The 13,594-nt window shown below is 33.6% G+C and overlaps 1 protein-coding gene across 2 annotated transcripts in view; it reads left to right on the top strand.

The window, feature by feature from the left end:
* The window catches only part of DPH6 (diphthamine biosynthesis 6), a 492,232-nt gene that overhangs the window by 426,329 nt on the left and 52,309 nt on the right, over window positions 1–13,594 (top strand). For both annotated transcript variants that reach the window (XM_051977032.1, XM_051977031.1), the window contains exon 14: window positions 6,785–7,190. In XM_051977032.1, coding sequence (XP_051832992.1) covers window positions 6,785–7,190 — 406 coding nt within the window. The remainder of the gene's footprint in view (window positions 1–6,784; window positions 7,191–13,594) is intronic.

Genomic DNA, 13,594 nt, shown 5'->3' with positions numbered 1-13,594 from the left:
GAAAGTGTTTTGTAGTTTTCCTCATAAAGTTTCTGATTTTCCCTTGGCAGGCAGATTCCTAAATATTTTATACTATCAGTAGTTACTTTAAATAGAATTTCTTTTTGTAACTGTAACTGTTGGATTTTATTAGAAGAATGCTGATGATTTATGTGGGTTTATTTTGTATCCTGCAACCTTGCTAAAGTATGGATTATTTCTAATAACTTTTTAGTAGAATCTCTGGGGTTCTGTAAGTATACCATCATATCATCAGCAAAGAATGATAATTTGGTTTCCTCATTGACTACTCTAATTCCTTTAATCTCTTTCTCAACTCTTATTGCCAAAGCTAGGTTTTCTAATACAATATTGAATAGTAATGGTAATAGTGGGCAACCTTGTTTCACTCCTGATCTTATTGGGAATGGTTGCAGTTTGTCCCCATTACATATGATGCTTACTGATGGTTTTAAATAGATACTACTGATTATTTTAAGGAAAAGTCCATTTATTCCTATACTCTCAAGTGTTTTTTAATAAGAATGGATGTTTGATTTTAACAAATGCTTTTTCTGCATCTATTGAGATGATCATATGGTTTTTGTTAATTTGGTTATTAATATGGCCAATTATACTGATAGTTTTTCTAATATTGAACCAGCCCTGCATTCCTGGTATAAATCCTACTTGGTCATGGTTATTATCCTGGGAATGATTTTCTGTAGTCTTTTTGCTAATATCTTATTTAAGATTTTAGCATCAATATTCATTAGGGAGATTAGTCTATAATTTCCTTTCTCTGTTTTCAATCTACCTGATTTAGATATCAGTACCATGTCTGTGTCATAACAGGAATTTGGTAGGAGTCCTTCATTCCCTATTTTTTCAAATAATTTATATAGCATTGAGGCTAATTGTTCTTTAAATGTTTGGTAGAATTCACATGTAAATCCATCTGGTCCTGGGGATTTTTTTTTAAGAGAGCTGATTAATAGCTTGTTCTATTTCTTTTTCTGAAATGGCACTATTTGAGAAATTTACTTCCTCCTCTGTTAATCTGGGAAGCCTATATTTTTGGAAGTAGTCATCCATTTCACTTAGGTTATCAAATTTATTGGCATAAAGTTGGGCAAAGTAACTCCTTATTATTCTTTTAATTTCTTCTTCATTGGTGGAAAGTTCTCCCTTTTGATTTTTAAGACTACTAATTTTATTTTCCTCTCTCCTTTTTCTAATCAGATTTACCAAAGGTTTATGAATTTTATTGGTTTTTTCATAAAACCAACTCTTAGTTTTATTTATTAGTTCAGTGGGTTTTTTGTTTTGTTTTTACTTTCAATATTATTAATTTCTCCTTTTAATTTTAGAATTTCAAGTTTAGTAATTGATTGGGTTTTTTTAATTTGATCTTTTTCTAGCTTTTTAAGTTGCAAGCCCAATTCATTGATCTTCTCTTTCTCTATTTTATTCAAGTAAGCCTCTAAGGATATAAAATTTCCCCTTATTACCGCTTTGGCTGCATCCCACAAATTTTGGTATGATGTCTCATCGTTGTCTTTTTCTTGAGTGAAGTTATTAATTGTGTCTATAATTTGCTGTTTCACCCAATCATTCTTTAAGATGAGATTAGTTCATTTCCAATTACTTTTTGGTCTATTTACCCCTAACTTTTTGTTGATGTAGTTTTTATTGCATCATGATCTGAAAAGAAAGCATTTACTATTTCTGCCTTCCTGCATTTAATTTTGAGGTCTTTTTGTCCTAATATATGGTCAATTTTTGTGTAGGTTCCATGAACTGCTGAGAAGAAAGTATACTCCTTTCTGTCACCATTCAGTTTTCTCCAAAGAGCTATCATACCTAATTTTTCTGATATTCTATTTCCCTCTTTAATTCCTTTCTTATTTGTTTTGTGGTTTGATTTATCTAATTCTGAGAGTGCAAGATTGAGATCTCCCACTATTATAGTTTTGCTGTCTATTTCTTCTTGCAGCTCTCTTCACTTCTCCTTTAGGAAGTTAGATGCTATATCACTTGGTGCATATATGTTTAATATTGATATTGCTTCATTGCCTATAGTACCCTTTAGCAAGATATAGTTTTCTTCCTTGTCTCTTTTAATTAGATCAATTTCTGCTTTTGCTTGATCTGAGATAAGGATGGCTACCCCTGCTTTTTTGACTTCACCTAAAGCATAATAGATTCTGCTCCAGCATTTTATCTTTACTCTGTATGTATCTCCGTATTTTAAATGGGTTTCCTGTAAACAACATATTGTAGGGTTCTAACTTTTGATCCAGTCTGCTATCCACCTCGGCTTTATGGGGGCTTTATCCCTATTTTTGTTCCCATATCAAAAACAGAGATGCTAAAGCAATTGCTACATGTTTGGTGTAGAATTAGGTTCCACTATCGTTAATCTACAAGTAAGTGCATTTTTCATGTAATTTACTGATTCTGTATTTCCTGCCATCCTAATAACCCCAGAATATGCTTTTCTTTTTCTTGCCTACCTTACCTCCTTCCCTAGTATTAGACTTATGGGTCCCACTTGTGTCACACAATTCTCCCTCTTTAGGATCCCTCTCTCCTTCCTTTGAATCCCTTCCCCTTTCTTGTACCCTTTCTTTATTACTTTTTTTCTTTTTCCTTTTTCCTCTCCCACTTTTTAATGAGGTGAGAGAAGATTCTCTGTAAAACACATATGTCAATTATTTGCTCTTTGAGCCAACTCTGATGAGAGTAGGATTCACACAATGTTCCTCTCCCTCTCTAAGTTCCCTCAGATATGATAGGTTTCCTTTGCCTCATCGTGGGATGTAGTTTCCCTCTTTTTATCTCCCCTTTTCCCTTTTTCTGACACTACTCCCTTTCCATTTCTACTTCCCTTTTTTATGTTATATCAGTAAAATCAAATTATACATATGGTTTTTATGAATATCCACAACAGAAATGCAGTTCTCAAGAGTTCCTTTTATCTTTTTCTACTTCTCTTGAGTCTATATATGTTTTAAAGCTGATTATATCACCTTTCACTGATGGGTTTGTGAATCCTCCATTCTTAAACCAACACCAAGGATATTCCAACAATTGTTATGATACTGGTTGAAAAGTCAAATTTAGATAGCTGCATTTGGAAGCCCCCAAATTATTGGGGAGATAATGTGAGAAAGATTATTGAGGGAATGAGTGGTGTTAGAAGAATGTGAGAGTGTTGGGCATTATACTGGAAAGAGCTGTAGAATTTTCTCCCTTTCTTTTGTGTTTTAAATGTATAAAAATCCCTCAATTCTATAGGAATGACAGCACTTTTCTTGAGAGTAAATTGGAGATTTTGTTGTCTTAAAAATTTCTGAAAAGCACAATAATAGGCAATAGGAGATATAGCCAATCTTTAATAGTTCCATCACTATACACAGTATCTCAAGTTTTCAAAGAAGCTAGTATTCTCTGAGAATAGTGGGCTATGTGACGTTCTATATGTAGTAATTCTCTCTGAGTGCTTATCATTTATTGTCTGAAAATATACTTATCTTAACTTTAAATCCTTGTTTTTCTTCCCATAGACAAAATGGCAACTAAAGGCATGCAGAAATATAAAGTAATTGATTTAACAACCTTGGTCATTGGTCAGGGAGAACAATGAAGGAAAGTTTGTCTCAGTGCTTGATTCAACATGAGAGAGAGTCTCTAGACTTATTTTCTAAACAGGACCTCAGTACTTGGGGCCAGCAAAGTGGCCTTTAAGCTTGAATGAGCAAGGTGTTTTTTTTATTATTATTTCCCCTAGTGCAAAGCGCCAGTATTTCATCTTTTCAAACTCTTTTACAGCACTCAGTGCAGAATTATATTGACAAGGGTAGAATTTATCTCCTGAAGGAGAATACTATGCTTCTGTTAAGTGCTAATATAACATTTATGTGTTGGTACCTTAATAACAGCCCCAGCTTACCTAATGAAAGTACTGAAAGCAAACAGTACTCTGTGAGATTTTATTATGACTGAAGTGACTGCAATTTGAGGCCAATTATCCCTATTTTTGTTCCCATATCAAAAACAGAGATGCTAAAGCAATTGCTACATGTTTGGTGTGGAATTAGGTTCCACTATCGTTAATCTACAAGTAAGTGCATTTTTCATGTAAACAGCTCGCGAGGGTCAGGCAGAAGAGCTGTTTCTGTGAAAAATGCTTGTCAATAACTTTGTGAGTGAATTTTGAAATAAAGTGCCTGTAACCTGTCATTATTCCTTCCTCTCAAAGTCGAGAGTAAGTGGATGAAAATTGAGCATGTGAATTGAAAGCAGGGTGAGTGTTATGGCCTTATCGACTTGAGGTAAAATGACTGTTTTAACTTGTTATTATTTTTCCATTCAAAGGTCAGGCAATGTGCAGTATTCCCAGTATAGACTGCAGTGTAAGCAAATTGGTATACAAAAAAGCTATTACCCATACTCACAAAGCAGAGGAAAATATAAGTCACAAATATCGAGTGGACTTGTAATCTCTGAGAAAAAAGAAAACACCCAACAGAGTTCTGAAAAAGAATAGTTATAGGAAAGTAAGCATAAGCCATCAAAGAAAGAGAAAATATAAACCTGTTTAAATTAAGGTACACGTGTGCAGAATAGCGTAGGTAAAGCTAGCTCTTTTTTGTGACCATTTTACCAAAAATACATATAAAGTCTCCTTTACTCCAAAGGAACGAATTATAAGAACCTAGTTTCTCTGGAGGAAACACATATTATAGGGTATGTCACTCTGTTGCTTGGAGTTAAATTCTCCAAATTTCATAGTTGAAATTTTTCATGTTTGGAGAAGAGATTAAGTGAAAGTTATCATCTGCCGTATTTATAAATGTATCCAATAAAGTGATTTTTTTTTCAAAGTTGGAATATTGCTGCAGTTATCTTTTTCACCAAGAGAAAAGAAATCAGCAAAACTTCCAAGCACCAAAATCCCCAAAAATATTTTCTACATTTGGCTTCCACTTTTAAAAAGGACTTAATAATCTGAAAATTTTTAAGTTTACCAAGAAAACTTTCTCACTTACAAATAATCTCAGATCTGTGGAATTTAGGATAGTTTTTTCTATTATTTAGATGCAATACCTCCAGAAGAGTATGTTCAGTGCTTTCAATACAAAGAGGTTGTGTTGCCGTATTTGGAGTTATGTTGGTAAAGGAATTTTTTGACTCCTCCTGTGACATCTCTCAGTAAATTATAAAACATATAAAGATATTGGTTCTTTTAACTGAAACAAATTCTTCATAGCTTCAGAATAACAACTGTATTTTCACTTTTCTTTTACAAAACCTAAAATAATAGGAACACATCAACTGAAAGTTCTGTGTTTACGATTAGTTTAGTCAGTCAAATCCTCACCTGTTCCATTTTGTTATGCCTCCAAGCCGTTTCAGATAGACGTACCATCAGGTATGTGAATGGGCTAACACAAATCCATCATTACTGAGGGAAATAGACACTTAAAGTATAGAGTCTTATTGGCAATAGTTCCAGTAGTACACCCAAAACTATGCATTTTACAGGATAAAGACCACTGTTATAAAATGGGATAATATCTATGAAAGCACCTTAGAAACTCCATAGGATCAGATATACAAATGTAATTATTTGATCATGTCATGGACATGACTCAAGATTTTCAAAAATAGTGCTATACCCCTTAAGGGCAAGCTGTATCAAGTCCTACTGAATTTGTAAGACTTTAGCAGTGGTCCCAATCACTACTGTGTTTCTGTCATGCTAGAATGAGCCTTATCAAAAAGAAATTGGCTTAGGACCACCAAGTAGTGATTGGTAGGTCAAAAAGGGAGAGGAAGAGTTAGCAATACCAATTGATCAAAGAGTTAAAAGTATAAAATGGCCTTTAATTCTATATGGCCCTAAGACCTAAAGAGTGCCCTTCCATAGTGGTGCTGCTCAAAATGTGAAGAAAGAGCAAAGGGTACTACTAAGCTATTTTTAATATTACTTTAACTATTAATATATGTTTTCTGCTTAACAACCAAGGAGTTAATATATTACTAGAAGAACTGAATCATATCCATAAAGACAGTCTTAGTAAAAAATGACACCAGAAGGTATTATCTTGATGTTTAATGCAAAGCAAAAATCTTTCTGAAAGACAAAAATAGAGAAGATGAGCAAACAGTTATTTCTGGCAAGTGGACAAATTTATAATTACCTGGAATGACAGCTGCTCTGTGAGAGACATGATCCAACAGACCAAATCACTATTAATAATATATCGCAATCTTAAGTCTTATTGGTATACATATGAATGTATTAAGCTATTTTTGTATACATAAATATCTGTTTATATATTTACATATGTTTTATTATTAATAGGCATAATGTTTATATCTATAATCTTGTCTCCTCTGAAATATAAACAGTAGCAAAATAGTTAGATGATCTTTTATAAAACAAAGAGAAAAAAATTGAATAAAACCGTGGAAAAAAATAATTCCTGGCTGTTCAGAATATAAACACCTACACTTAAAGTATGAAGAACTGGTGATATGTTCATATGTAGTAGCCATATGTAGTTATTATGTAGATGGACTTTAGTGAATATTATAAATTATGAATATCTAAGGTATTGAGTACACTGATGTAATGAATGAGCTTATGTTTATGTTATCAGCAAAGCAAAAATACCAAATATGGCTCCTCAGTTTCAACATGTTTTCAAATCCCTTTGCTTATATTAAGAGAATTTTGTAAGACTTGGGACATCCATTCAAAAACTGAGATTCTGTCTGTTCTGATTATTTTTAGGAAGAAGACTATGAGACCTATGGCATCATCAGTGAGACCAGTGGGATCCTGGTAATTGTGGTAGTACCCCGTCTTCCTAGAGATTCTGCAATTGAATGGCATGTTATTTCAGTGATGGATGAGCCACTTCAAAGAAAGCATTTCGTATTGGAGAAGAAGTCTGAGGGTTGTCTAATTGAGTGTGAAGCTGTCGAATCCATTTCTACATCCTGTGTCTCCATCTCCATTTCCCTGAGATGGATGTCATCCTCTGTTTCTTTGCCTGATTTAAACCAGGTTCTTCAAGATTTGGTGGCCGTGTTCTTACAGGCAATGGGGAGACTATCTGGAAACAAAGGGCTAGTACCTCTCTGCTTCAGAATTTTCTATAAGAAAGACTTCATCGACATCACAGCTTTTCATTCAGGTATGGTAACTGGGAAAAGGGAGTGAGTGATGTGTGTATGCATAAATGCTTAATTTTAACACATAGTCTATATAGCAATATCACAAAGAATGAACATATCACAGAGCAGAAGTCTGCCATTTATTTATTGAAAATATTGATCTAAAAAAAAAAAAAGAAAATACTGATCTACAGAAGAGTTTTACATTTCCTATAAGGCTGTCTATAATCAAAGGCCATTTTGATAAGGCCGCTTGATCAAAAGTTATGTTTTATTGTAGATAGACTACACAGTCAGAAGAGACAGTACATTTATCCAGTAAATAGTATGATGATTTATCATTTTAATTCAATTCAACTAATTTTTATTATATATGCTGTTCTGGATACTGAAAATTTAAAAATTAAGAAAGATAGTCCCCCTTTCCCAACAATAGTCATTCACACTTTCTATGAAAGATTTTTTATTATCACAGGGCCAATTTCATGTGAGGAACACAAGTTGACTAAATGGATTCAGACTTTTCCATTCTGATGTCATCTAGCATTCCTATGAAGAAAAAACCTTCTTCACACCAAACTCCCCCACATGGATTTTTATTATGTAACTCTTGTTACAACTCTTGTCACATTCCTGAAAAACTATGTAAATCAAATTATATTATAAATGCCCAAGAGAGAACTTGTTACTTGAATCCTTTGATAATGCAAAGAATCCTAAAGTAAAGTGCAGAAGCATAGCCTAATGTATTTGTTGTGTACTGATTTGAATATATCGAGTTTGAATATTTTATTTGAATATATTCAGTTGTTGGAAACAGGCTTCACCTTTTTTTTTTTTTAACTTGAAAGGCAAAATCCAATCATTGATACATTGTGAATTGGAAATCTGGGTAGTATAGTAACAGGGCCCTATAATTTAAACTTTTCAAAACACTTTGACATATATTATCTCACTTGATGCGCACAATAACCCTAGAAAATAGATTAGAAATGGTGATATTAGGCCTAAAGAAGGAGCTGTGTACAAGAAGAGTTTAAGATAATTTTTCCATTTTTATATAACTAGATCTAGAGCCCAAGCTTTTTGACCACTAGTCCAGAACTTTTTTACTTTGTCATTATCACTGCAAATGCAAACTGAAAATGGACACATGGATAATAAACAGATGATGATTCTTTGTGTATGCCATTGGAAATGTTGAACTAGGATGAGAAACTATACTAATAATTTCAGTATTTAATTTGCATGAGGTTTCTGTGTGGTGTTTGTTTTGTTTTGTTTTTTTGGGAGTGAGGATATAGAGTTTTTTGCATTATGGCATAGTTGAGTATTTGGATAGACAGTTTATTAGAAACAGCCTGGTAAAGTGGGATAGAGTGCTAGGTAGACCTTAAATCAGTAAAATGGAAATTCAGATGCGGTCTCTGACATTTTTTAGCTTTATACTGGTTTTGGACACTCCCCAGAACTTATCTGGAAGGAATCTTATCTATATAGACCAGTTGCCATCTGCTATAAGTGAATGAAAATTCTCTCTACTACCTGGTGAAATCATAGATCTTTTGTAAGCTAAAACCCAAAATAGTCTTAAAGTACCACCCTGTGGCAGTTTTGGATGGAAAAAAACATATTAAACATAAGTGCTTTTCACAAATCAGATTTTATTTTCTTGATTTCTAAAATAATTGTAGTTATATTTCTTTTACCTGCATACATATTGAGGAAGGGGGAGGAAGAAGAGATCAGATCTGTGCTTTCATTAACATAGAGAATTCCAGTGAGAAAACTCTCAACCAATTTTGTTGTTGTTCAGTCTTCCTGAACAACATGCATTTGACTTTTTGTAAATCCATTTGGAGTATCCTTGGCAGAGATCCTAGAGTGATTTGTCATTTTCTTCTCCAGCTTATTTTACAGATGAGGAAACTGAGCCAAGTATAACAGGATTATACTTCTAGTAAGTGCTTGAGGCTGGATTTGAGCTCAGATCTTCCTAAATGTAGACCCAGCACTCTCTCTGCTGGATAAGGGAGCTTCTTCCCTTTCAACCAGTGCAAATCAGATTTCTAGGGCACTAAGATGTTAAGTGATTTTTTCAGGGTCAGTAGGTGTCAGAGACTGTACTTGAACTCACTTCTTTCTGACTGGAATCAAGGTCTATCTACTGTGTGTATTGTATACACATATATATAAAAGGATATGGACAAGGCATTCTCACATGTTCATGGATATTACTGAAACAACAACTGATCCATATTAATTATCTGACATAAGTGTTAGCTCTCTAAGATTTTTAGTGTCTTATTTTCTCTCATTTAACCTGAAGCAATATTCGAAGGAAATTCAACTTGACATTGTTTAATAGATTTGAAATACAAGAATAGAAAGCAATGAAAATGTGGCACAGAAACAAGCTTTTCTAATTCAGGAAGGAAGGAAGGAGCATATAGCCTGACAGAATGTTGTTGTTTTACTCTGACTTGTTTTAGGGGGGAAAAGCAACCTGATAAAATATATTTGTTTGGAATTCGCTGACTTGATCGATGACGTTCCACAGATTTTATAATATTCTTTGAATAAATTCTGTTTGTCTTGTTTAAAAGAAAATTTGCAATGCTTAAATACTGTAGTTATATGGAGGTTAGGAGGAACTGTGCTGAACTGCATGTTGTACTAATGGCATTGGGTGCAGAGTGAGTCATCATGGTTTTTATTTATTCATTCATTCTTAGATCCTTTTAAATTCTCAGAGGCCCTAATGACCATTGTCATTATCATCAGTGAGACATACTTTCGGTTGAAAAGGCAATAGGCATTAACTTTAAAGGCAGTACTAAGTTATCAGTAAAGAGGACGTGAAAAAGAGCAGCATCCATATTTCTGGCTGCAACACACAGAAAGGTGACAAAGGAGATGTCAGGCAAGCTTTTCCAAAAAGTTTACAACTTGATCTATATGCTTCTCCAAAGTGGCTGTCTATGAGATATTTAAAGAATGAGCCAGTTTCCGTGCACCAGTTCAATATCAGGAGGTAAAGTTATCAGGAATATATTTAAGTGTTCCATTAATAGATGACTTCTAGCTACCTAAAGACTTTTTCCCAAATGAAGGGGTAAACTAGAAGTTAGATGGCATTTGAAAAGCCAAGAAAGCCAGTGGGAATACTGATTCTGCATTCTCCCTCTGTTTTATTCTGCTCTTTAACTTTGTCATTCTAAAGCCAGAGCTCATCAGGCATTGGTAGGACTAGCCATCTCTTTCTATCACCTTCACTCTCCTATAGCTATATCTCTACTTGGCCAGTGGAAAGATACTGTTGGAAGAAATTAGTGAGAGGGGAGTAAAGCAGATAAAATCTTTCCCTCCCCCATCTCATATTGTGGAGAACTTAGGAATCAGAGTTCCACAAAAAGAGTGCTTTGGATTTTTTTTCTTTATCTTATTATTTTTAAATGGACAGATCTTGATTTAACCCAAAGTTTATAATCATCATGTGCATATACATAAATATGTATGTATATATATATATGTATTTATGTATTATGTATATAATATTATTCATTCGTGTTTGTAGCTAACTAGGGTGGCCTCTTAATTTGATATTTAGACTAACTTAAGAGTTTGTAGAAACACAGCTTCTTCTGACACTAATTCCTAATTTGATTCCAATGGCATCTTTTCCATTAGTTCCTTAGTGATTTCTCTCTCTCTCTTTTTTTTTTCTGAGGCATTTGGGATTAAGTGACTTGCCTGGGGGGTCACACAGCTAGGAAGTGTTGTGTCTCAGGTCAAATTTGAACTCGGGTCCTCCTGACTTCAGAGCCAGTGCTCTATCCACTGCACTATCTAGCTGCTCCAGTGATTTCTCATAGGATAGAAAATATTTCTTCTATTGCCTTCAGTCTTTTTCTTTTATTGACTTTTTAAAAATGAAGTTATTTCCTTTCTGTCTTGCCTTTTTTTGTTATCTGAATTCAAAAAGATAGCAGCTATACACACTTCTATATGTCTTTCTCTGTGTATTTGAACCATTCTTCTTTGAGATATAGTTAAAAGTGAACTTCTACTTTGGGAAAAATGCTCTGCAATTTGCCTTTTTTTTGATAAAGTCTTTTTGACATGACCTTCAACAATGAGGTTAAAGCATCATTCACTTTCTTTAGAAATATTTAATAAAGTATAAGAATGCAGCATTCAAGTATATTTTTCCTCAATGTCCTCTCAGCATAAGATACTGTGGTGCTTCAGGACTGTGTTTATGACAATTAAATTTAATAATAATGCAGCACTTTAAGGTTTACAAAGTCCTGTATGTTCATTAATTCATATAATTCTTATAATATACTATGAAAGAGATTATCTTTCAGATATGGATTGGAGCAGATGACCCTTAAGATCCATTCTAATCCTGTGATTTTTTGAGTGTTGGTGACTGCCATTTACTGTTAAAAGAAACAGAAAAGTCACAAAGAGAAACCAGTTCAGAGATAAATGTTAGTTCCATTTTGGATAAATTATCCAAAATTTGAAGAAGCTAAAGTAGCAAACAATAGTGCATTCAAGTAGAGATATCCACCAAGTATGTGGAAATAAAGGAGAGTAAAAAGCTAAAAATATAGATCTGGGAATCATTAGCATAAAAGTGAGCATCGAAGTTGGATTGGGTTCAAATCCTACCTTGCCACTCAGGAAATTTACTTAGCCTGCTTAGACCTCAATTTCCTTGGCTACAAAATGAGGAAGTTGAACTAGATGGCCTCTCAAGTCCTTTCCAGTTCTTAATCCATTTTGAGTAGGGAACATAGTAGAAAATGCAGAGAAAAAAGAAAAGTAAAAAATGTCTTCTCTGAAACAACAAATGTGGGCACAATTTGACACTGCAGATAAGTCAGCAAGGAGGTGTACTATATTATAAGACAGAAATTAATTATTTGGGTCTCAGTATACAATGCTTATGTAATTTAGGTTTGTGAAAGCCAAATAGACCTCATTGTGACTTGTATCACTGAATCCTCTGTCCTCCCAGAGATATGATATATGATCCAAAAAAGAAAATCTCTTCCCTCACAGAATCATGACAAGTCCCCATGGATAATTCAAATGGTTTGTTCCTGCCAAACTGAACTATATACAAGGAGGAACTATCTCCCAGAAACTTATTGTAAACATGTTATATAGCAGAAAGGTGTTAAATTTAGGCCCAGGCTGGATTTGAGGGCATTTTGTATGGGAGAGGTACTAATAGTCTGAAATATAAATCTTTAAAAAGAAAAGTAGAAATATACCCTTTCAGTGTACCTACACTCTTATCCACATTACTGGTATGCTCTGCTTAATGTTGTATGACCAACTTACCAAACAATAAATTAGAGGGTGATTATTCTATTACAAAAATATTCACCACAGGATTTTTTGAAATAGAAAGCTTGCCTAATAGATTTAAAGGACTGATTTTGACCAAAATACAATTTTTAAGGTTTATCTATTCTTTCTGAGAGAGCATCAATAGGAGTACAGTCCAAGGTGCCAGCTATACATTTATAATAAGAGGAATTATTTTTGGTGATAAAAGATTTTGTTGTTATTAGTGGTGAAAACATAAACATACTGGTAAGCCATGAGCATAGCCTACAGACACCAGTAGCATTCCAAAAAAATGTACTGTTACTGGTCTGAAATTTTACTTCCTATCTAAATAGCATTTTGTTATAATGGAAAATGAGCAATGAAAATATGAACCTTTTTTTTCTACCACTCTGCTGTGAGTTGGACAGGCCATCATGACAATTATCTGCTGAATAGAAAGTGAAGTTTCATTGCTAATTCTTTGGTTTTCCTGCTAAGTGAATAATGGGGGGGTCTTCCCCAATTTTTTTGGTTTAGATAGAAAAACTCAACTTCTATTAAAAAATAAATAAATAAAGATAAAAACAAATAAAAGCTAACTAAAATAGTGTTTGAGGAAATGTATTGGATTGTAATATATGCAAGTTATTAGGCAACAAAGACTTGATTCACTGTGATATTTAAAATGACATTTTAAGAGACTAAAATAGCTAAACTTGGTCTTGATATAACATTCAGCAGCAGTAGCAGCAGGTTTGGGAAGCTTGTAGTTATTGCCCAGAGTCCAATCAAACAACCTATATATTAAGTGGCCGTTAACATTCTGGCAGCTGAATTTTTACACCAACTTCCAAGGTTGCACAGTAATTACATTCCCTATAAGTCATTTTGCAACATATTTTATATAAACTTTTCATGCAAAATTTCTAGGAAAGAATATCTCAGACTACCCATTTATGGGAGCTTCCAGGAATACTGTAAAATTCTTTAAAATGAGTGTTTACCACTTGTATTGCCTCTAATTTAAATATAGCTGGCACATGTGGTTTTAGTATAGTATATCAATGGATCTTCT

Source organism: Antechinus flavipes, chromosome 2 (assembly GCF_016432865.1).
Source record: "Antechinus flavipes isolate AdamAnt ecotype Samford, QLD, Australia chromosome 2, AdamAnt_v2, whole genome shotgun sequence".
Classification (NCBI taxonomy): Eukaryota; Metazoa; Chordata; class Mammalia; order Dasyuromorphia; family Dasyuridae; genus Antechinus; species Antechinus flavipes.
This window is presented reverse-complemented; position numbering and strand designations above follow the sequence as displayed.